The 23,415-nt window shown below is 39.1% G+C and overlaps 1 protein-coding gene across 3 annotated transcripts; it reads right to left on the bottom strand.

The window, feature by feature from the left end:
- Window positions 1-2,139: 2,139 nt before the first annotated feature.
- Window positions 2,140-22,923, bottom strand: tpp2 (tripeptidyl peptidase 2). Of its 3 annotated transcripts, XM_057849960.1 has the most exons (29): window positions 22,727-22,923; window positions 21,840-21,968; window positions 20,731-20,826; window positions 20,029-20,133; window positions 19,814-19,938; window positions 19,569-19,732; window positions 19,301-19,455; window positions 19,120-19,196; window positions 18,914-19,041; window positions 17,935-18,183; window positions 17,741-17,856; window positions 17,463-17,634; window positions 17,010-17,167; window positions 16,872-16,948; window positions 16,662-16,768; window positions 16,394-16,548; window positions 15,660-15,776; window positions 15,477-15,577; window positions 15,309-15,405; window positions 15,092-15,229; window positions 14,758-15,002; window positions 13,623-13,701; window positions 9,393-9,431; window positions 8,561-8,712; window positions 8,399-8,495; window positions 6,916-7,046; window positions 6,079-6,325; window positions 3,760-3,879; window positions 2,140-3,622 (listed from the first exon to the last, which is right to left on the bottom strand). In XM_057849960.1, exons 1-29 carry the CDS (start codon window positions 22,889-22,891, stop codon window positions 3,533-3,535), a joined length of 3,831 nt encoding a protein of 1,276 aa, XP_057705943.1. In that variant the 5' UTR covers window positions 22,892-22,923; the 3' UTR covers window positions 2,140-3,532. The 3 variants fall into 3 exon arrangements, with proteins under 3 accessions (XP_057705943.1, XP_057705951.1, XP_057705958.1); XM_057849968.1 differs by lacking the exon at window positions 9,393-9,431; XM_057849975.1 differs by lacking the exons at window positions 2,140-3,622; window positions 3,760-3,879; window positions 6,079-6,325; window positions 6,916-7,046 and adding an exon at window positions 7,995-8,113.
- Between the last annotated feature and the right edge of the window lie 492 nt (window positions 22,924-23,415).

Here is a 23,415-nt window from a genome sequence, read left to right as displayed (position 1 = left end):
AAAGTCATGGCGTCTGTAATTCTGCTCTCGCGTGCTCCCACCTCCAGATAGGGTTTTGCCGTTTAAATTTTTTTTGTTTTTTTAAATGCCCTCCTGTTCAAAATTTTTCTTCCCCCAGAAAAATGAGATTTTAAGGTTTCCAATGACGTATCACAAATGCATATCGGACAATTTTGAAAGTTAGCCAAATTGGGGGTCTCAGGGCAGAACTTCAAGTCACCTGAGTGTTTTCCGCCATATATAAATATGAGCATATATTACTTTGTATTGAGTAAACCATCCAAAGTGCATCCAGCTCTCTTCAGGTCATTGACCAGCTGCTGCCGTGTAGTGGTAGGCTGAGCCCTCACTTTTCTCATCATGAGTGATGCCCCACGAGGAGAGATTTTACATGGAGCCCCAGTCCAAGGTAGATTATCAGTCATGTTTAGCATTTTCCACTTTCTAACAATTGCTGCAACTGTAGATAATTCTCACAAGGCTGCTTTCGAATTGTCCCATAGCCTTTCCCAGCTGTGTGGAGCTCAACAATTTTTTTCTCTGGTATCTTTCAAAAGCATGGTCTGGTCTTTCCCATGATAGCAGTTGGATTATGAGATTTAGGGGTGCACAGGTGACAATATTGAGCTCAAATGGGTGGCGGTTGGGTGGTTATACATGGGGTAAAGGTGGACCTTTTTTTGTTTTTTGTTTTTTAAAGTAGACTGACAACTCTTTGTCATAATTGTTGCTGATTCTCAGGGGAACAAATACTTATGAACACCAGTAAATTACAAATATTTTTTTTAAAAAATCATACAATGTGATTTCTGGATTTTTTTAGATTGTCTCTATGATTGTCTCTATGATTGGAAATGCATTTATGATTGAAATTTCAAACCTCTCCCTATTTTCGAAGTGGGTGAACCTGCAAAATCACAAGGAGTACTAATACTTCTTTTCCTCACTGTATATTTGTTTATTTCACCGCAAAGGCGTGGCCTCCATTCTTTTAACTCGTATTAAAATTGTTTTTCAAAAAAAGTTTATTGAATCCTGGAATGATTTTATGTTGTTAAAAATTACGCAGTCCTTGTTTAAAGGAGATGTAATGTTTTTTTTTTTTTTAACATAGAAATGGTTGGTTTCTGTATCTGTATCTGATTAGTGGAACCTACTTAGTTGCTTGCTCCAATAGTTGGACGCTATGCATTTGACTGTGTCCCCAACATGAGCCACACGAATGAATACACTCATTGAAAAGTGTGAATACTGCGTTTACTTGTGAAAATAAATGTAAAGTCTTTAAGACGTCTTGCGTTTTTTTTTTTGTTTTTTTTTCCGCTTTAGTCAGTAGAGTCACCATGACTAATACTGAAGTGTACTAAACAAGTCAGGATTAGTTAAGCAACAGAGTGTGAAGTCGCTCGTTTCTTTGAGACTGATCCTCGACCTCATTAACTGGCTACATTCTGGGAGGATTTAAAAATGTGTAAATTTTAGTCTTGGCTTGTTTTGGAAAATGTATACAACAATTACAGTAAGATAATACACCTGGAAATTCATTCGTGACCAAAAATATCGTCTCCAATGTCCAGAAAGGGCATATGCAAATGTGTCATTAAAACATCAATTCAATGTTTTCCGTTGAGTTTATTCATTAAAGTAAGTGACGATCAATGAACACTAATTTTGTGAAAATTTAATTTCCTTTTTTCTGACCTTAGTGCACCAGCTTTTTTTTTTCTTTTCTTTTTACACAAATGTCTGATGATCAACAGTTTAAATACCATATGTTTATTGGCCTTTACTAGAATTCATGACATAAAATAATCCTTTCAGGAGGAGAAAAAAAATTATATCCTTGACAGTAGCAAAGAAACAAATGAGGCTTTTTTTATGCCTGAAATGGACGGCATTCATTATGGTGGAAGTTAAGGCCTTTTTTTTATACTGGAAAACACATAGAAAATAAACCAAGTGCATGTCACCATTATAACAGCAAACAGTTGTGCATGACTTTAAATGTGACCGCTAGAAACACAATGTCAACATGGGCAGAGTGTTAAATGTTTATGCAATTGTCATGTTGGTGACCTCTAATTGATAAAAACAGGGAGCAATGTGTTCTTTTAAACAAAGTCCAGTTACACAAACCACTTACTAATTTTCACTGTATTAAATATTGATATTTTAAAAGGGCGACAGCAGTGCAATGCTGAACATTAAACAACATAACTGGCCATTAACCCGGACATCCGCCACACTTACATTGTCAGACCCATTTTCCCCGGTTTTTGACATTGCAATCTGAAGTTGAAATGCATAAACAACAGAACTTTCACACTCAGCTATGTAGGTCTATGCTCTCTAAACAAATATAACCCCCAAGACGCAGTCAATATCACAAATTTTAAAGAAATGGATGGAAAATTGATGAGCAAAATACATCCAAAGGTCAAACAATGGCTGCATCACCGGCAAAATGGGCAGCTTTGATTCATAAAATAAAGTTGAGGTAAAATACTTTAACATGCAAGAACAAAAATGGACTCTTTCAAGCAAATTACTCACTTTATCCTTCAACTAGGTTGATGTTTTCTCATACAAAAAAAAAAAAAAAATCTTGCCCAAAAAGTAAAGCCATTCAATTGCACACAACACTTATGATAAATGCTAGACTATTTAATAAAAAGTATTGAAACTAAAATGACCTACCAAACAAAATCATGTTTCCTACAAGACATGCATATGCAAAATACACCAATGGGAATATTAGTATTACAGTATATACTTATTGCATCGTACTATGCTTTGTAATGCGTGTATTTACATATAAAGATTTCTGTGTACAAACGCAACATTTGGAATGCTGCACAGAAAACATCTAATAGCGAGTGAACGTGTACCAGCTAAGTTGGTAACATGCCACGGCTGAGGTCCGTTAGGTGGTCATGCGCGGTGAGGCCGAGGTGCTCGATGCTGAAGTGAGTGTTGACTGATGCAAAAAAAATAAATTAATGAAAATAAAATCCATCAGCCAGCTCCAGTTCAACAACATCTTTCACCCCCGCCTCTGTAAAGGTACAGGGATGCAAGGCACCACATTACTGCTTCAGTTCTGAGGTCTGTTTTATTTCAGTAAAAGTCAGATCCTAAAAGTTGAAAAGAGAACTTTTCAAGCTAAGCATGGCACAAAGATGTGGGGAAATTCCCTGGTGTCCTTTGAATATTGAAAATTGGAGATAAATTTGATGAAAACTGTAAACTGCTGTCTATAAGCACATAGGTGAAGATGAAACCAGTCGTAAGAAAAACCCAAGAAAGACTAAACTACAGGATCGGCCACAAAAAAGTAAAAAAAGGTCAATTGAATTATGTGTCTGTGCTGCTGGTGGCACTTGAATCAAAAGACAAGATGTTCAATGAGTGCTCTTGGGAAAGAAAAAAGAAAGGTAGCTCCACACTGCTCTTCCCGGGGGGAAATAAGCAAAGTCCTTTCTTCATCTGACCCTGAGGGGGTAAAACTGATGCTTCAGTGTGTGTGTGGATTCTAGAAGGGACTGTAGTCTGCAGGGTACATAACCGGAAGCCAGTTTTCAGTAAAGGTGGCACAGTGCATCCATTTGAGGTGCCGCATGAGCTAGAAAACAAACAAACAAACAAACAAACAAACAATACAATAAGTGAGCGCAAAATAGTTGAAAAGTTAAGTCTGGGTATCAACGAAGAAGCTTTTAACTTGTTTTTGTTCAGTGACATTTTTATGTTTTCTCATACTTGGATGCAATTCTTCATGTTCTCTTTGCTTGGCTTCTCCTCTACCATCTTGGAAGCATATTTTAAGGCTCTGCCATACATTTTGTTCACAAGGGCGTGTTTGTAGGAAAACATCAGCACCTGCAATAAAATAAGAAGCTCATTCAAAAGCAGTCAAAACAAAAAGGGATCAGGTTTGGAGTTGTCGGATTAGAGTGTTAATTTGATCAAATAGTTATTCCACAAATTAATGCGTTATGAAAATTATCACAATTAATTATGAGTAACAGTGGTGGCAAGCCAATGGAAAGACCCATAGGCTATTTGGCCGTGCAGGCGAACAAACAAGGCAGCTCACTCAGGAGCATATCGACAGCTTCTTCTCTTGCTCGCAAGTACCTGGCTACTCCTGCATCATCTGTGCCATGCGAAAGGGCAGCATTACGCTCAGACAATGTAAACAAGCTTGTTTGTCTGAGCAACTGTCTGAAGGAGAATGTTGTCTGTTGTTAGCTCCTGTCACATTAGTTTGGTGTGGGTTTTTGATTTAAGAGGTTGATATTGTAACCCCAGATCCCTTTGGCAAACTATGCCATGTTGTCATGCCCCTGACATACCTTCTGTGTCAGCCCAAATTTGGCCTAAGTACAATAAAAATGGATTTGAAATCTTCTCTTCTTATTGTATGTATCACGTTGTCAAGAGTTAAGAATCTGCATTGGACAAGGTGTTGATGCTGGAACGTTTGTTTGGTGCTGTTCCAGTGAGATTTACAAAGATGACTGCCTGAAGAAAACATCAAAATTCCCTCAGTCCTTAATGATATGGGGCTGCATGTCAGGCAAAGGCACTGGGGAGATGGCTGTGGTTAAATCTTTAATAAATGCACAAGTTTACATTGAAATTTTAGACAGCTTTCTTATCCCTTCAATTGAAAATATGTTTGACATTTTCCAAGATTACAATGCATCATGCCACAGAGCTAAAACTGTTAAAGCATTCCTAGGAGAAATACTCATCCAGTCAATGTCATGGCCTGCAAATAGCCTAGATCACGTCCCTATTGAAAACCTGTGGTGGATATTGAAAAAATTGGTCCACAGCAAGGCTCCGGCCTGCAACGATGATATGGCAACTGCAATCAAAGAGATTTGGCACCAAATTGATGAAGAATACTCATCAAGTCCATGCCTCAGAGACTGCAAGCTGCCATAAAAGCCAGAGGTGGTGCTACTAAATACTAGAAATGTGTTTTGATTATTTCTTCGTTTTGTTTCTCATGATTCCATATTTTTTCCTCCAAATGGAATGATTCCATATATATTTCCCTTCACTTGCTCTGTAAAAGTAACATTTACTGAACACCACAATGTTTTTATTCATTTCTTTTAATGTTTCTGAATGCTAAAGAGTTTCACTTTTGAACTAATTGATTATTTTTTCAAGCTTTTTATCTGAGTTTGTTCTACATGATAAAATGTCTGAGTGAGTGCTCGTCCAAGACTGGTGATTCCATACTTTTTGCAAGGGGTTGTACACTTAAGGTACATTTTTTGACAATTTGATACTGAAAAAAAAAAATCAATAAATAATAATAAATTATTTGATTAGTAACATTAATTCAGAGGAAAAAAATGTGCGAAACAATTTGACCCCCCCCAAAAAATGAATACAACAAAAATGACAGTGTCATTGGACTGCACTGAGCAACCTGGTATGCTACCTTATATGAAGCTAACAGTACTCACTGTTTTACTGATATAACACTCACAAAGCGGGACAATTGTTGGCAATATTTGGCTTGCTTTTGGAAAAAAAAAAAAAAAAAAAATCAAGCAGGTCTTAAGTCTCTAAGTGACGTCTTATTTGATTTGGCTTCATGCTGTCCGTTGCCAACATTTTTAGACACCATAAACATACAGGTCTTTCCTCGTCTCCCACTGTATTAACAGAGAAGCCATAAGCAACATACCCTTCAACATATTTCCTTGTCTTAGCTCTTCATATCTCCGTGCACATTGCTGTGTGCTTTTGTTTGGTTCAAAAATAATGCACACACTCCCAAAATGAGAGCGCCACTGCCACCCACTGAGTGGATGTGCAATTACACTTTATTCTGGTACGGCAACAAGTATGTTCCCCGAGGTCACATGCACCCCTGCCCCCGACATCGATTTGCGCCCCACTATTTGAGAAGTACTGCATTAAAATGAGATTAATTTGATTAATTAATTACAAATCCTGTAATTCATTATTAATAAAAAAAAATGAATTGCCTGATAGCACCAGTTTGGACTTGACCCTAACCCAAAACAAAGTGGAAAAAAAACTGTAACCCACCTTCGAGTCTGTCAGCTCTGCCCACTTCTGGACCTCCCAGAAGGTTTCCGTAAGACTGTTGGCTAAGCTCTGCGGTGCATCGTCAGAACTACTCGCCTCCTTTTCACCAACTTCCTCGGTGTTGGCTTGGGCAGTGGCAACAGCGCCGGCGCTATCCTGAGGTGCGACGGTCACGAGCTGGTCGGCCAGAGCGCAGCCCTTCCTGCACAGCGCATCCAGCAGGGATGACCTCTGCTTCTCCATATCACTGAAACATATAATGCACAAAGAACATTCAGTGAGCTGCAGTTTGCAGTTTTTCACAAATGCCTGTAAAGAATATTATTGTCCATCTATAAGTGTTGCTGGACTGTTTGTGTTTAAATCTGCATTCCTTAAATCACACAATGCATTATATTCTTTGTTTTATGCATACTTTTAGAGTAAACCTTAAGTTGACGTGGCAATAATCAGCTTAAAGCAGGCACTGGGTCACTTTTGTTTAAGTGTTTGGTATCTGATGCTTGTGAAGTTCTGTCACAGCATGCCCTCCTAACTCAAACATTTGCTCACAACTCTAGAAAAAAAAAACATTGGCTGCATTGTGGATCGATTGTTGGGTTGGCAAGTTCTTAATAAATGAAACGTCATGCGTTTTGATGTCAATTTTGCATGAGGTCTTCTTATAACATGGCAAACTCTTTAAATTTTCCAACTTAAAATTATTTTATAGGAACTGTTTCACATCTCTGCAACCTCACTAAGGACCGACATTTGACATGCTGGATTGTGTACTTTAACTGGAGGGTTAGGGAATGATCTAACTTAATGTTTATGGGTCATTAGAATGTCACATACGTCTTAATTGAAGCAGCATCAGGTCGAGGGTCCGTCTTCATGGTGAAGTAAACAGCCAGTCCTGTCTGGTCAATGTGGGAGATGACCATGTCAGCTGCTGAGACCACGTCTCCAAGACGTTTCGCACGCTCCTAAGCAGATAAGGCATTTGATGTTAGATTGAACGAAGTACTTAAGGATTTAAAATATTTAATATATTTTTATAATCATTTAACGTACCATGTAAAGTGTGACCCATTCTTTAATCCAACTCATCGAGCATTTACTTTATCTAGAGTCATTTGGCACTTTTTTTTTAAATTGGTCGGTTAAAATCTATTCGTTTATTTCATGTTATTTGTCAAGATCAATAAATTGGTTAATTGCTCAATAAGAAATAAAATGTTTTTATAGTCCCTTTCACAGCACTGAAACAGCATTAGTCTAAATTAATAACGGCCTCGTTGTAGCTTCCGATTCTGGTTTCTTGCTCTCCTCAACCTCACAGCTATCTATGACACCATTTCTCAAACTATCTTCTTGACATTCTTCCAGTGCCATCACCCACACATGCCATGCTTGGTTTACCTCCTACTTGTCTGACCGCACACTATTTGTTAAATTTAGCCCCTACCAATCCGAATCTCTCAGTCTTCACTGGCGCGCCCCAGGGCTCTGTCATAGGGCCGCTCCTCTTAATCCTCTATATTGTCCCTCTCAGATCCATCTTACGTAAATATAACATCCACTTCCAATGCTACGCGGATGACACCCAGCTGTACATTTCCTAAAATCCAAACTCCCTTCACCCTCTGCTTACAAGACATTAACTCTTGGCTCTCCTCATACTTCATACTGCTCAATAGCTCGAAATCAGAAGTCCTTCTTGTAGATTCCCACCCTCGATGTTCACTAATTACAATAACTTTTATACTACCATCAACAATGTACCCATTTCTCCTTTTACCAAAGTTAAGTCTGGGTATCATCCTCGACAACACGCTCTCCTTCTGTTCCCATATTAATGACATCACCAGATCAGCCTACTTTCATCTTTGTAACATTTCTCGGCTCCACCCTTCTCCCACCCCCCACACAGACACCATTCTTGTCTTAAGTCTAGCCACCTCCCGTACTGCAACTCCTCCAAAACTCAGCAGCATGCTTTATCAGGCCAACCCCCAGAATACACCACATCCTCGTTCAACTTCATTGGCTTCTAGTAAAAAAAAAAAAAAAAAAAAAGAATTACAAGATTTTCCTCATCACCTTTAAATCTCTTCACGCCCTGGCCCCGTACTATATATCTAACATCCTTTGTATTAATACTCCTCCCCATCCACTTCGCGCTTCTTCTACCCTCCACCTTTCTGTGTTATAAAAGGTGCTTCAAAATAAAATTATTTATATTCTAGTAGTCAAATAAACAATTTAATATATCAAACACCCCTATTAACCTGCAGAGGAAAATGATTACTGAAAATGGAAGCATGATGAGTATTACCTTTTCAGAGTCCAACTGATGTAATCTTTGAACATGCAGTGGAAGATAATCAGAGTACTTTTCCCTCAGCTCATCATAGAGTGAGCAGGAATCCAACCTGACAACAGAAAGACAAATAAATATTTGTGCCCTCCAAAGCCCCTCATCCAAAAAAATGCTCACTTTGTCATCCACTGAATTTTCAAATCTCTCATCGCTTCAGCAAACTCCTCTTTGAGGTCTTTTTCTTTGTCAGCATCCTTATCTTTCTCCTTCCCTCCATTCTTTGTTTTGTTGGGTGTGGGGATTAAGTGGTAGATGACTGAAACAATATCCTGCACAAACACAAATAGTCGCAACATCATATACCAATTATGTACAAGTTAGCATATGGAGGTCTAACTCCCATACAATAAACAAAAACTAGTTAGCACAAGCATTTTATATTATTAGTATCCCTTAACTCTTTCAGTGCCACTGACGATAACAGAATTCTGCAATCTGTGGCTCAGGAGCCACTGTGGCTTTTTTCATCCTTCTGCTGTGAACTTAAAATACCGTCAATGGCAGCCAATGAGTTAAGTTGAGACATGCACAATGACATGTACATTCTGGTATTGGTCATGTCATAAAAAGAGAGTTAAGGACAATACTCCCTGAAAACCTGGGCACCCTGTACAACAATGTCTGATAATGTGGATCTTGCAATCTGACCTCACCTAGCATCTTGGGCCTATCTAATCAATAAACTAACTAATCTTCAGCAAGGGAATAATCCCTTTATTTTAAGAAAGCTCGCATACAGAAACCAACCGTTAGCTCTGACAAGAAGGAGAAAAAATATTGGGTGTTCATAATGTCAGTACTGTAATCATTTTACTCACAAGTCAGAATAACAAAAAAAAAAGGGACATTGACATTCTGAAAACAGATCGAATGGAAGTAAAAACAAGTCGAAGTTATGAGTATCAGAGCAGTAGGCTATGTTGCACGAAGTTTCTAGCTCAATCAGTACCTTTTTAAACTTTCTTTGTCGTTTTGCAGAGGACTGCCCCTGGTGGTCAGAATAACACACAGTAAGGAAGAGACAACACAAGCATACCAAAAAGGATTTTTTTTTCATTTTCTTTTGATTACATTCTGTCCTCACTTATGGACTGGAAATCCAGCAATCTACCTGGTCGACTTAAACCTTTCAAATTTCATCACCTATCCTCAGACCCACCATATATGAAAAAAAGAAACACAGAGCACACCTTTTTAGTAAACACAGAAAAATGAAGTTGAGCGTTTCAATGCAAACAATGCTCTTGCATTGTTGCCACTTTGAACTTAAAAGAGTGATCCTAAAAATATTTATGGAAAAATTGAATCTACTAATACAAATATAACGCTATTGAATCTTCATGATAGAAATTTGGGGGGGTTCTATATTATAGATATATACTTATATAAGTGATTTGCGACTATGGTTGCAGCACAATGTATCGTGTGAAATCATAAGACCTGCTGTGGTAAACGATGACAATTATAAAATGAAAGACAGAAAAATTAAGTACCCTTTTAATATATGGTCCAATTTACCGGTGTGTCCAACCATGGCCATTCATACATAATGTTAATGTATTTCTTTAATAAAGCTGGGGAAACACCGTTTTTCTACAACATTGAACTTATTTCCTCAAATGTCCTATTTTAGAGGTGATTCCCCATGTACCACACCAACTCCAACAAAGTTGGGATGTTGTGTTGAACATAGATAAAAACTACAATAATTTGCAAATCATGTTGTACCTAGAGGTGAGTAGTGCCATACTCATGTATCAGCGCATGCGTCGAGCTCACTGGGCGAAGTCTCTTCTCGTGCACATCCAGTTTTTAGAAAAAGTCACATGACTAATGCAGTCGCTGAATCACTTGCCAAGCGAGTTCTCAAACTAAACCTAATACATAGGAAGCGCATTTGCCAGCCATCAATGGGATGGATAGTATCAAAACTACTTCTGAAGTCAAATGTAAACAGGTTGGTGCCATGATTTGATATAAAAGGTGCTTCCCGGAATTGCTCATCCACAAGCTAAGTTGCAGTGAGGGTCACCTTTTTGTGAACAAAAACGTGGCAAAATAGTCGAACAGTTTAATGACAATGTTCCTCAGTGTAAAATTGCATGGAATTTGGGGATTTCTTCATTTATGATCCATAATATAATCAAAAGGTTTAGAGAATCTGGAGAAATCACTGCATCTAAGCGACAAGGCTGAAAAACCATTCTGGATGCCCATCATCTTCGGGCCCTTAAGGCACTGCACCATGAACAGATATGTTACTAAGGCAAATCACAGAATGGGCTCAGCAATATTTCCAGAAAACCATTGCAAGTGAACTCAATCTACCATGCCATCCGCCACTGAGGGATGAAACTACAGTTAAAAAATGAAGTCATTTCTAAACAGGACCCAGAAGCACAGGCTCGTTCATTCAAATGTAGTGTGCTAAAGTGGAAAACTGTTCTGTAGTCAAACGAATCTCGATTTGAAGTTCTTTATGGAAAATTGGGACGTCATCCAGACTAAACAGTCCAAGTTGTTATTTCAAAGCCAACATCTGTGATGGTAATGGGCTGTTAGTTCCAATAGCATGGGTAACTTACACATCTGTGAAGGCACCATTAATACTGAAAGTTACATAAACGTTTTGGAGAAACATGCCGTCATCCAAGCAACATCTTTTTCATGGACACCAGTGCTTTTTAGAGCAAGACAATGCCAAACCACATTCTGAATGTGGCAAAACAGCATGAGTTTGTAGTAAAAGAGGTACTAAAAGAATAATAGACTGCCCTGTCTGCAGTTCAGACCTGTCTCGCATTGAAAATGTTTGCCCCATTATGAAGTGTAAAATACAACTACAAAGACTCCAGAAAATTGAACAGTTGTACATTAAGCAATGATGGGAAATAATTCCACCTTCAAAGCTTCAACAAATATTGTTCCCACTTCCCAAATATTTATTGAATGTTGTTTAGTAAGGTGATTTAACACAGTGGTAAATATGCACCTTTCCCAGCTCTTTTGGAACATTTTACAGCCATAAACTTCTAAGGTAGTGATTATTTTCTAAAAACAAGGTTTATCAGTTTGAACAATTAAAATGTCATGTCATTGTAGTGTATTCAATTAAATATCGGTTGAACATGATTTGCAAATCAATGTATTCTGTTTTTATTCATGTTTAATACAACGTTCCAACTTCTTTCGAATTGGGGTTCTAATATCTTCTCTTTCTCTTCATGACCAAATGAACATTAAGCTAAAGATAAGTTGACAAGTCAAGTTGCCGCAGAAATACAACTAATAATGTGTCATGTAATTATAGCATAAACCAGCAAAACCAGATGGGTTGAGGCAGATGGGCGACAGTTATGTGTTACATCAGATGCCAGGTAAATGAGTAAATGGAGGAAAAAAAGTGACATGCAAAAAAAGCAGACCCATATTAACCCACCGATTCTTGACAACAACAAGCAGTTGCGAACTCTTAAAGAAAACCGCAAAAGCTTTTGTGGATTACATTTCAACCCTCATCCTCAGCATCATTTATTTTGTGATGTTTCATATTTACTGTTATATGTTAATACTCAATCAAAATTCAGTTGAAAATTCTGAGGAGTAGGACTGAGTACTGGCTTGGATGACAGATAACAGACATCCCAAGTTCCAAAAACAAATTTCAGGGAGATGTTTATCAACCAGTGGTGATTGGTCTAAGACGGCAAGGGAAGCTCTGCTTCCCCTAAGGTGTCCAAAAAATAAGTGATCAATTGTATACTGTTGTGTGTACATGTCATGACTAAACAGGTACTACAACGCACCCAACTTTTGTTCAGAATTAGCTTCTAATCACTGTTTACGATGCGGCTTGCTTTTCATTCATTCGCGCAGCTTCAAACTCCTTTAAACAGTCCTGACTGCGCTAAGTCTCCAGAGTTGAGAGTACATTGTTCCACTAGAGCGAAACGAGTCGAGTCATTGGCTAAAGGCTGGGTTTATGCAGCCCATCGGACGATCGGTGTCTCTTGAGGTCTATGGGCACTAGGCGGGGCTCGGCTGGCATGGAATATGCACTTTATGCATGATGATTGAATGATCTGTCTGAGGGTGAATCCCTTTTTGATATACAGGGAAATGAGCGAATCAGCGATATTGTGGTGAAAACGTCCGTGGTAACATTTTTCAATTTTCATTCTGTTGTTCTGAGTTGAACTTTTCCTAACAATCTTAGCGACACTTTCTTTGTTAAAACAGACTGGGGAAAACCTTGCCTGGCACGGCCAGACTGTTCTCCCTGTGTTTTTCACACACTGTGAGAATCGATCGCTGGAACAGCGTGAGTCTGGAGTTCCAGGCTAGCGAAAACCACGCTTTTTTTGTGTAGCTGCTTGTGTTTGGAGACTGACCTTCATCGCGCGGCACCTTCTACCGAGCAGTGGGTGCCACTGAACCTCTCCACCTCCTCACAAGGCAGCACTCACAGGCAGACACACTTTGAGCTTCCCCTCATTGAAAGACCAGCATCCGCCACTGTTATCAAACACCACCGTGCCCCATATATACACGCTTAAGGCCATTTAATTTCTCCATTTTTAAAAATTACTAAATCAATCATAATGATGAAATAAATAATATTTATCAATAAATAATTAATAATTTATTAATGTAACTAAAAAGGCCCATTTTTAATGAATTTATCCTACGTTTTGCTTAATTTTATGTCCGTCTTTAACCTCAGGAAATGAAATGCAGGTGATGGTGTGATAAACGTAGCCCATTTTTGTCTTTTACAATCATTAAGTCCACAGTGGACAATGCTCAAGTCACTGTTACATACAGCGCACCTCGCCACAGCATACATATATACTTTCGTATATTTTGCTGTAGTGTGAGTTTTATATTTTTGTTTCTTACTAGAGCGTTCGTTCTGCTATCTCGCGGGCTGCCCTTATTGAGTGATAACTTCATTGACAAGAGTATTACTGACTAAACCGTGCAGAATCAGCGCGCTCTCTGTCAAGCAGAGACAAGTTATTATTTTATTAACACTCCCTTGCAAAGTTGAAAAATCCAAGTTATTTTATCTGACACACGGGCATCATAGGTCTACTATCAATATCAGGGAGACTTTCGAAACTTCCGGGAGACTTGGGATGTCTGCCATAAAAATAAAAAAAAAACTGAAATCACTCACTGCTTTCTTGCCATATTCACTCTTCGCCACAACAAGAGACCCTGAAAGATAGCATCCTGGACTTGTACCTTTGGGAATCCTGAAGGAAAGAAAAAGCAAGAGAATGAAGACCGAAATAAAACAAGTTTTTACCGGGTAAGTCTGCTAATATAATTAACATTTTCACTTTTTCAGTGATAACTGGTGGAGCGCACTCTGGTTCGAGCACAGTGGGCCTGGTGGTCAGTACATTCATCTTACTGTTCAAAAGGTTTTTCTAATCTGTACAAATACAAAATCAGAATAACAAACCATAAACCAATGTTAGCAAACTTACCTTTCAAGGTGTCAGTGTGGGACTTGATATAGAAATTGATCCGACTATAATTCACAACAATCCATGTGTCTGTCGGATACTAGGAATCGCACAGTTCTCAAACTTTGTGGGAGGGTAAGCCAGAGGAAAAACGTTTTTTTTTTGTTGGGTTTTTTTGTTATTTTTTGGGAGGGGGTGGTCATCAAATGGGCTCAAAATCAGTTAAAATATTATTTTAATATGAGGATTCAAAGTATTCTGAATTAGTAAAAGTATTAGAAGGGTTTATACTATTACTGTACAGGGAACAGTAAAAACATTCAAGAAGTATTCCTGACTTATTTATGTAAAAAATATATATATATTCAAGCAGTAGTCAATCAGCAATAACTGTATATGATGTCAGCTACATGATGGGTGTGTGTTTCTGTGTGGGATCTGAATTTCAACACACCAAACCGGAAGAGCCGCTACAAAATGAGAGCTAAATGTCTAAATCTATACAATTAATACTGATAACTAAAAATAGACAATATTTAATTAATTCATACCTTTTTGTTTAAATACCTTTTCACAACTTCCTTATTATACAGCACCCTTTAATGACCAGCGACCATTGAACATTTTTTCGCAGTTATTTTTTAATTATAAACCGCTACGCCCCAGTTTATTTATGGATTTTAACAGTCTAATGACCTGCATTCGGCACATTCGGCTTATAGTCCAGATCTGTTTACAAATGAACAAATAGACTTCCTTTCAAAATTGTGCTGCTTATAATCTACAAATTACAGTATGTTAACTTCATTCACAGATTTGTTCGCCTGAATATTAACTTACTTGTCATCTGGCAAGGCTGTGACATAGAAATTTTGTGAGGACCCTGGTGACAAAGTGACAGAATTTGCTTTCTTCTTGGCCATGAGCGCCACGCGGTGTGTCTCGTAGACATCGGGGCTGAGGGTGGCAGATAGACGATGGGAGACAACAAACGGCAGGTCTTTAAGGCGCTCTAGCTCACTGGACAACTCATGGCGCACCTGCAGGCGCACTGTGTAGTCGCCCTTTTCCAACTTGAGAGAATACTGAAGGTCAAGAAAGCAAGGTATTTTGTAAAACATTTAGACCTACACAGGTGAGCTGGTTAGGTTAAAGAAAAATATAGTGAAGTCACCTGATGTGGATAGGCATCCCCTGACCCTAGTAGTCTTTTGTTTTGATCAAATAGCATCCACAGCTGACTGTCAAACTCAGACTCATATAGCAGTTCACACAGCAATGGGCAGCTGGGGGTGACCTCACCACTCTTTGGCTGTACAAAGAGAGAAAGTTAAGAATACAACAAGATTATAAAATCCAAAAGTGTTGTATGTTTCAGACATTTGGAATACCTGGTGAAAACTGTAGGTGAGAATTATCTCGTAAAGTTGTCTGTTGTTAGGCAGAACATCCCTCCGTCCCAATGGCTTTATCTTTGAATTTATGGGCCTGGAGGAGGGGACAGTATTAAAACAAAAACAAACTATAGTAATAAAATAAGTAATAAGGTTTTTACTTACCTGAGAGGCTGAACCCAAGACTTGAGGGTGATAGTCGGAGACACTTCCTCATACCTCAACGGCGATGACACATCAAAATTTGTAACACCCTCTGACGCATGCTAGTCAAAGAGAAATAGAGGAGTCTCTTTTACTGTGTCTAAGATGTTATTTTACATATATGTGTATATGTGCCTCACTCACAATGTGCAGTGGTGAAGGAGAAACATGGAGCCCGTGAAATGAGATGTTGTAGTCCACTGTGACATCTCCCAGACTTGCCCACCAACGTGCAATGCACAGTTCAACAACCTTGCCTGACTGCAAGAGGGGGAAGCAAAAACCAAGTAATTAGTAACCAGAACCTAATTTTCATGTGTGGGGTTAAGTTTTAAAGGGGAGGTCGCACGTAAATTTCACTTTAATGAGCTTTTAATCAAGCTATATGGTCATTCCTTGGTGAAAAAGACATTCGGCGCAGTTTTCTGAACCATTCACCTATGTTTGAGAAATCATCTAATGTTTCCTGTCTGCTGGTGAGGGCTGCTGAAATGCTCGATGGTACCTTCCTCCGCATCCTACTCCTACCTCTTCCTGTTCTGACGAGTGCTGCAGTACTCTCCTCCCCTGTGCCTCGCCTCCCCCTCAAGACAAGTTTGCATGTAATGCTTAAGCTTGGCTAACACTTAGCGCTAGGGCCAACTACAAGTGGGAAGAAAAATGCCCATAAGCAGTTTTTTTAATCTAATAATTTATGTCGTTATGAAGGTTAAATAGTTACTTGAATGTGATGTTGAATTATACCATTTACCTGAAAAATAGGCGAGACCCCACCTATCTTTAACATATGTTTTCTTAATGCTGTTCTTTTTTTTGTTGTTGTTTTGTTTTTAATGCTCAGGCAAAGAAAAATTATCCCACTTATAAATTTTACAAACCAGCACAGAGAAGGCCTCAGTTAATGAGCCTTTTTCCAAGAGTGACGAGAACTTGTAGAATTCATTTGCTCGGTACGCTTTCTGTTTGACGAGGTGCACCGCATGCAAAACGAACTTTGAGGACACATCTCCAGAATGAGAAGTCAGCGTGATCTCTGCAAAGCAAACAGCAGGAGACAGAGGAGTGAAAAGCGGATACCAGATGTTTATGCTTATTTTTCTTCAACAACTAGAGAAAGGAGATCATGCAGGATCAACCAGTATTAACCTGCCCAGGAGGCTCCCTGAGGCACAGTGATAAAGTGGCGTTTTATCTGTCCTGGTCTGAAGTGAACATCTTTGAAGCACAGCTCGTAGTTTCGACTCTCATTTACCCTGTCGGATGAAGAAGGGAGACAGGGAAAGACAAAGAGCACAGTGAAAGCAACTTTCACAAAATTGATCCTGAGAGAAGATTCATAAAAATGTAGCACCTTACTTGGTGGGAATAATAACTGTGATGGGGACTCTAAACAGTGGCCCACAACCAGGCGCCGCTGTGTCATAGCCACATACCTGAAAATGATGTGAACACAATTAGCTGTCAGTTTGTAGGATCTCCACTATTTGTGCCTACCTCCGTGTAGTGGACGCCTTCCCGCAGGCCCAATGGATCTACACGGACATTGACATGACGACATTGGTTCATCAGCTCTAAATGAGCTGGGCACTGAACCCATGGTGCTGCACATGTGAGGGCCAAATGTAGCTGCAATGATATCCGCTCAGTGTTTTCTGAAATTTAGCCCAAAATACAAAATGAACATGAACACCTCTGCTCTGGCATAAATATAATAGACATAAACCAATTTAACCAGTGAACTGCTACAATCAATAGCTAAAATGTGTTTCATCCTAATCCATAATTTCTCTGAAAGACAAAATTTTAAAAAGATACGAATCTCAATATAACATGGGCAATGCAGCCAAGATGATTCTTTCAGTATGGACTTTATATGATCATACACTTTACAAACTCCACAAAGAACGGTAAACAATCCCACATGGATGGTTGTTTAGGAGAAAATACCTGTGTTTTCTGGGAAGATCGGTTCTATTCCTACTCCGTGGTCTGAGGGGGACAAAAGTTGCGCTGGTTCCCTGAGGTAGATGCCCCTCTGTGTACCCACAGTGACTGAGAAACCCAGATACCTGGTGGGTAAGGAGGCGTTTTGTATGAGGTAGTCTAATGCCCTGTCCACCTAACAAGAGAAAATTGAATAAGAAAAGGGTAAGACAATATAATTAAAAAATTAAAATAAGAGATAAAGAAAAATGAAAATAAGCATCACCAGTTGCTGCAGTTACCTGAATGATTCCATGGCCCTGTGCAAACACCTCAATGTCATCAACCTTCAGCGATGTGTTTTCCAGTGCTCGCCTCACTCCAGGAACAGAGGTGTGTATCCCTTGCTGCTTTAATCCTGTATCGTACAAAGTAGAGTAACAAACCATTATTAACGGCACCAAACACTAGCGTTTACCATGAACTCCGGACCCACCAGAGAGGATGAGAGCAATGCCTCCACAGGCATTGGGGGATGACATAGATGTGCCATTCATCAGCTGGGTACCACGCAGTGTCCAGTTGGGGACAGATGCAATAGCCCCACCAGGGGCACTTATGCTGACCCCCAGTGCTCCATCTGTACTGGGGCCCCTGGAGGACCAGGTGTACTGATTGGGGGGCAGCTTCTCCCTCAGGGAATACTCAGCCACCATCATGTCTGGGGTCACATAGGCTCCAACCCCTAAGCAGACAAAGTAATTTAAGCGTGTATTGTGCAATACTTCCAAAGAGGGGCATTCAAAAAGTAATGCACTCAAGTGCGTTGCTCGTACAGGATTTTACCAATCTTGTTTATATTTGGCACAAACATGATAGGACACACCTTTTTGCAATTGTTGTATGTGTTTTTCTTATTTTCTTATTTTTAAAGTTTTAGCTAGCTTCCAAAATGGCTGCCCCTCTTGAAGCTTGTCAGAAACAAAGAGCTGTAATCAAATTCCTTGTTGCAGTGGGAGACACCCCTCTGAGGATTCACAACCGGCTGGAAAATGTCTACAAGGATACCATATACTATAGACTGTTAAAAGATGGGTACAGCGATTTAAAAACAGTACTGAAGACCATGAAGAGGGGGGTAAAGCCAGCATAGCCGATAAGCCCCGTAGTGGTCGCCCATCCACCTCTGACGAGCTTCAAGAGGGGCAGCCATTTTGGAAGCTAGTTTAAGCTTTAAAAATCTGAAAATAAGAAAAACACATATAACAATCGCAAAAAGGTGTGTCCTATCATATTTGTGCCAAATATAAACAAGATTGGTAAAATCCTGTACGAGCAATGCACTTTAGTGCATTACTTTTTGAATGCCCCTCGTAAATGTTTTTGTTTACTATCAGGCTGCCTGTCTGTGTGGTCAAAGGTGTGCCAGTGGCTTGCAGTGAGCTTTTCATATGTAAAAAACACTTCAGATTTACCAATGACACTGCTGGTGGTTCCTCCAGGACACCCAACTGTGGAGAGGCAGGGGCCATTGTTACCTGCACTTGAAACAAATATGACATTGTGCTTTTGGACAGCCTCTGTGATAACCTCACAAATCCTCCTGAAAAACAAGATGACAAAAGAAAATGACAAATCACTTCATAGAAGCCCCCCCCCCCCCCAATGTCACAACACTTACCCTGAATTGGGCCAGTGGGTGGCTTCCCCATAACTGTAGTTAACCAGGTCACACTTGTAGTTGATCACTTCAATCATCTTCGGATTGCAATTGTGAACAAGAAAATATTGTAAAAAAATATATATATATTGATTCACTGTCAACGGGGAAAATGATAAATGTCTACATTCCAGTAGCATACCGCTCGAATAAGTCCTGTGCCAGTTTCCATTGTACTGAGTCGGGTGTCTCCAATCTTCAGAGCTAAGATTTGAGCGCCAGGTGCTACCCCATTACGCTCTGGTTCTTCTGGAAAGTACCCTGCTGCGATGCTTGCAACATGTGTCCCATGAGCTCCTATCAACACATTTAAAAAATCAGTGTGGAGCTCTCAAAGATTTGCACAATCCACTTGAAAAGTAGTAATTGATTTTAATTGGTAAATGGTAGCATGTTTTCAAATCCTTTACCTCCACTAGTGACAATGCAGAGTGTGGTTCCCTCATCATAAATATTGACGGAGTAGTTCAGCATTTCAGCATTTCCTAAAGTTGCATACTCTTGTGACTCTCTGTAGGAGCTCAGGACAATGCACTGTGACAATTCACCACACTCAGAGGTGTCCATTACAGCCCTTAATAGAAAAAAAAACTGAAATTTCAGCATATTCTGAAGTATATAAAAAACAATTAACACTGCAAATGTTTAAACTTGCCTCCAGGTGACACCATCATGCCAAAGAACACAGTCATATACAGGGCCAGGATCACTGTATTTTTTTTCTAAAGAAACCAGCAGCTCTGATTGACTTTGCAACTCTTCCTTCTCTAACTTTTCTGCCTGGAGACATTAGGCAGAATAAATGACACTGAGGCAGCTTGAATAGATTATTTCTGCAATGGACCCCCACCCCCACCCCCTCCCCGTTACCTGTGATGGAGTTGGGTGTGAGAGATCAAACTCCTCTGTCCTGCGACAGCATTCAGCTAATGCTGCTCTATGTGCTGGGTCCCACATTTTCTCCTTTCTCTCTTTCTGGTAGTAAAAGGCAAAAGAAAGTTTTTGCTTATGCAACAAGACTGCCCTATTATCTGCATCATTTGAATCACTGTTGCTTGGAAATGCTATCAGAAAGAATTAGGGATGCACCAATAACTCCTTTTTGGACTAAATGCAATTACTAACATTTGAGAACTTGCCATTACAGACTACTGATACTTGATGATGCCAATATTTCTTCTAATTGTGATGTAAAAGTGTTTTATATGAATAATATATTTTTGAAAAACAAAAACCTTCCATGAGTATTAAGATGGAATGTTTCACAAAAATATCTCACTCTTAGGGCAACAATTTATCATTAGAACACAAAATGAAATATGTGACAACTAAAACATTTAAATAACAATGTAATTTCCCCTCTAATCTCTCAAAATACTGCACATGAATAAAAAGATGCACTTTAATCCAGTGTATTTGAACGCAACTCACGAAGACGTTACGTGACTGCTAGTGTAAACAAGAATGCAGTAAGCACTGAACACTAAGCCAGCAGGAATATTAAATTAAAAACAGGTGCACTGTGCAGTGTTCATAGTGCAGTGTTGAGCAATACAGTAACATATATCCTACCTGTATTCTTTCTTTAAGGGCCTTAGGGAAGAACTCATAGCCATTTTTAACTCCAATGTGATACTTCCCTGATGGGTTGACCCAAGCAGGAGGGATCTGGTTGACATAAAAAGATACTGTATGAGGCACACTTCTAGGATACTGCAAAAAAAGTACTGGCTTATGTCAAAATCACAGATGAATACAATATACAGTGGTACCTCGACATACAATTGCTTCGACACACAATCTTTTTGACATCAGACGTAAAATTTGACTGACCATTTGTTTCTACATCCGACAAAATGCTCAAAATACGCCGATTTATGAACAGCGCCACAGTTTCTTTGTTTTGGCACAAGATGGACGCATGGCGGATTTTCAACACGGGTTCCAAGAAAGTTAGTGCAGGTGGTGAAAAAGGAAAAAGGTGACGCTTACCATTGAAATGAAGATGGAAATGATAGAAAAATATGAGCTTGGTGTGCGTATACGTGAACTGGCTCAACAATACTCCTCCGACTTCCGTTCGCCAGTCTTTATAAGTTAAGGTGAAAATTTATTATTGTGGTACCATCGCCAAAGATACCGCCAGCTTCATCAAGATTTTCTGTTCACTGCAGTTGACGCCAGCAACAACAGAACGTTAAAGGAGAAAGTAAAATCTGAACTGCACCTTTCCTCATTCCTTCACGTCAGCCACGCGGTGCATTCAGGTACATCACGCAAAACACATCCGCCACATTAGAACCCGATTCGTTTCATTATTACAGGAATTATCATTATTATTATATTATTATTCCATTTTTTTTTTTTTTTTTTTTTGTTTTGCTATGTGTAATTGCCATTTGTAATAGTACCAGTAATATTTATTAAGGATTTAGTGTTGGTGTTCAGGCTGTGGAACGAATTAATTGAAATATAATGTATTCTTACGGGAAAATCCTGCTCGACATGCGACCGTTTCGACTTAAAAACAAAGTCTTGGAACGAATTAACTTTGTATGTAGAGGTACCACTGTAATAGTTAGTATGTAGGCTCCAGATGAATACAGTCAAATTTGTTGTTGATTTAAACTTAACACAAAAACAGATATTGTCAATTTAGTAACTAGTAACCATCTACAAACCTTCAATATTCTACCAGAGAGGCCAGTTATTGTCCCTTCTTTCGGTTCCACCACTGTGGACATGTTCACGTCACCACTGCCTGTTGTATCAATGATATCAACAATCTTTGGTTTCCCATCAGTTGTCACCTGAATATGACAAGACAAATAGGTGACATAAATTAGAATAAAAATAAAAAAATAATAATAAATAAAAAAAACATTTTGATTAAGCAGTAGAATATCCATAGATTTAAAGAAAGCTATGATTTATGCATAAACACTTTGCATTATCTGAAAAGTAAATATTACATGGTGTGAATTGATAGCTCCCCATTTGTATATTAAAGCAGAGCTGAGCTGAGACATCGCCAATTTTATAAAGGGACTTAAGTTGATTTATTGGAAATATAGAACTTGCGTTATTCATTTCGTACAATTTACAGTAAGTTTACGTCATGATAATAAACAATGGTCGTATCGTGGGCAGTGTTTCCTAACTGAATTTCACAACTTAAAATGACAACAATAACTTTAAAATTCCTTTTATCTAAGTAATTATAAAAAAATAAAAATAAAAAAAAACGTAAAAACTTAAATAGTCAAACAAGTGAGTCACTATTTAAATGCTAAGCTATTGTGCGAAAAGGCTAACTAGATAAACGTTCAGCAAGTGCAGTAGTACTCTGATAAACAAATGTGCGGTTACTGACAAGTGAAGATTTTGTTGGTTCTTTGTGCAAATGAAACTGTCATCCCTATTCTAAACTGTATACATGTTGCTTGTTTATCCTAGCAAGTGAGCTAGCTAACTAGCTCGTGACTGTACAGATTATGTGGCCTTTCGCTTCATTTGCTCACAGTTAGCTTGTAGCTAACTGGCGTTGTAGAGACCGGGTCACTCGAACCTGCATGCCGGGCGCCCCTGGGTCGACGCCCGTGTCCATAATCGCAATGAGAACCCCTCGGCCATCACACTCAGGAAACCGGCTTAGGTAGTTGGCGGCGCCTGTCTCCTTTTTGGGAAGCAGCCCGTGAAAGGGGAACGGCTCTTCTGTCGAATGGGTAGCCATGACTAAAAGAGCGGCTGTGACAGCAGCTAAATGGGAAGAGGCGAGCGTAGTCGGACACAAGCAGAAGATTCGTTTAAAGGGCACGTAGCCGGCACGTGATGTGACTATCTAGTTCGTCTTTACTCAACGTAACCAAACACACTCGAAACACATTCTATCAACTCGTAATGTGAAAAATGACAAAACACCTAGCTAGTAACTACAAGAGTTTAATTAAAAACACCTTAACTCATTGGCACTGAAACATGTATTTTAATCGCCAGCACTCTTCAAATGAGTTAGGCCGTCAACAGCAGTAAGTCTTTTTAACAGTCAATTCCCAAATTTGCATCATGTTTCTGTCAAAATATAATGACTACTTTACACACTTATTTGCAGCGTGCTATTTCTGTAAACCCCTAAAATGTCACAAGATGGCGCCAAATATATAAAAAGTTATCAAGGAAAATAGCAATTGAGGTCCAGGAAGGACAACGAACGCCCAATTTGCGAGCCTTGGGGTTGCAATCTTTGGTATTTGCCTA

Source organism: Corythoichthys intestinalis, chromosome 1 (genome assembly GCF_030265065.1).
Source record: "Corythoichthys intestinalis isolate RoL2023-P3 chromosome 1, ASM3026506v1, whole genome shotgun sequence".
Classification (NCBI taxonomy): domain Eukaryota; kingdom Metazoa; phylum Chordata; class Actinopteri; order Syngnathiformes; family Syngnathidae; genus Corythoichthys; species Corythoichthys intestinalis.
This window is presented reverse-complemented; position numbering and strand designations above follow the sequence as displayed.

Bases quoted from the DNA above. Each gene is read 5' to 3' on its own strand.
- tpp2 (XM_057849960.1), bottom strand. From the start codon at position 22,891: ATGGCTACCCATTCGACAGAAGAGCCGTTCCCCTTTCACGGGCTGCTT. The intron at 17,168-17,462 runs GTATTTTCTCCT...GCTAAATTTCAG, and splicing joins GATCTTCCCAGAAAACACAG to AAAACACTGAGCGGATATCA. The intron at 16,769-16,871 runs GTAAGGTGCTAC...TTCATCCGACAG, and splicing joins ACAGTTATTATTCCCACCAA to GGTAAATGAGAGTCGAAACT.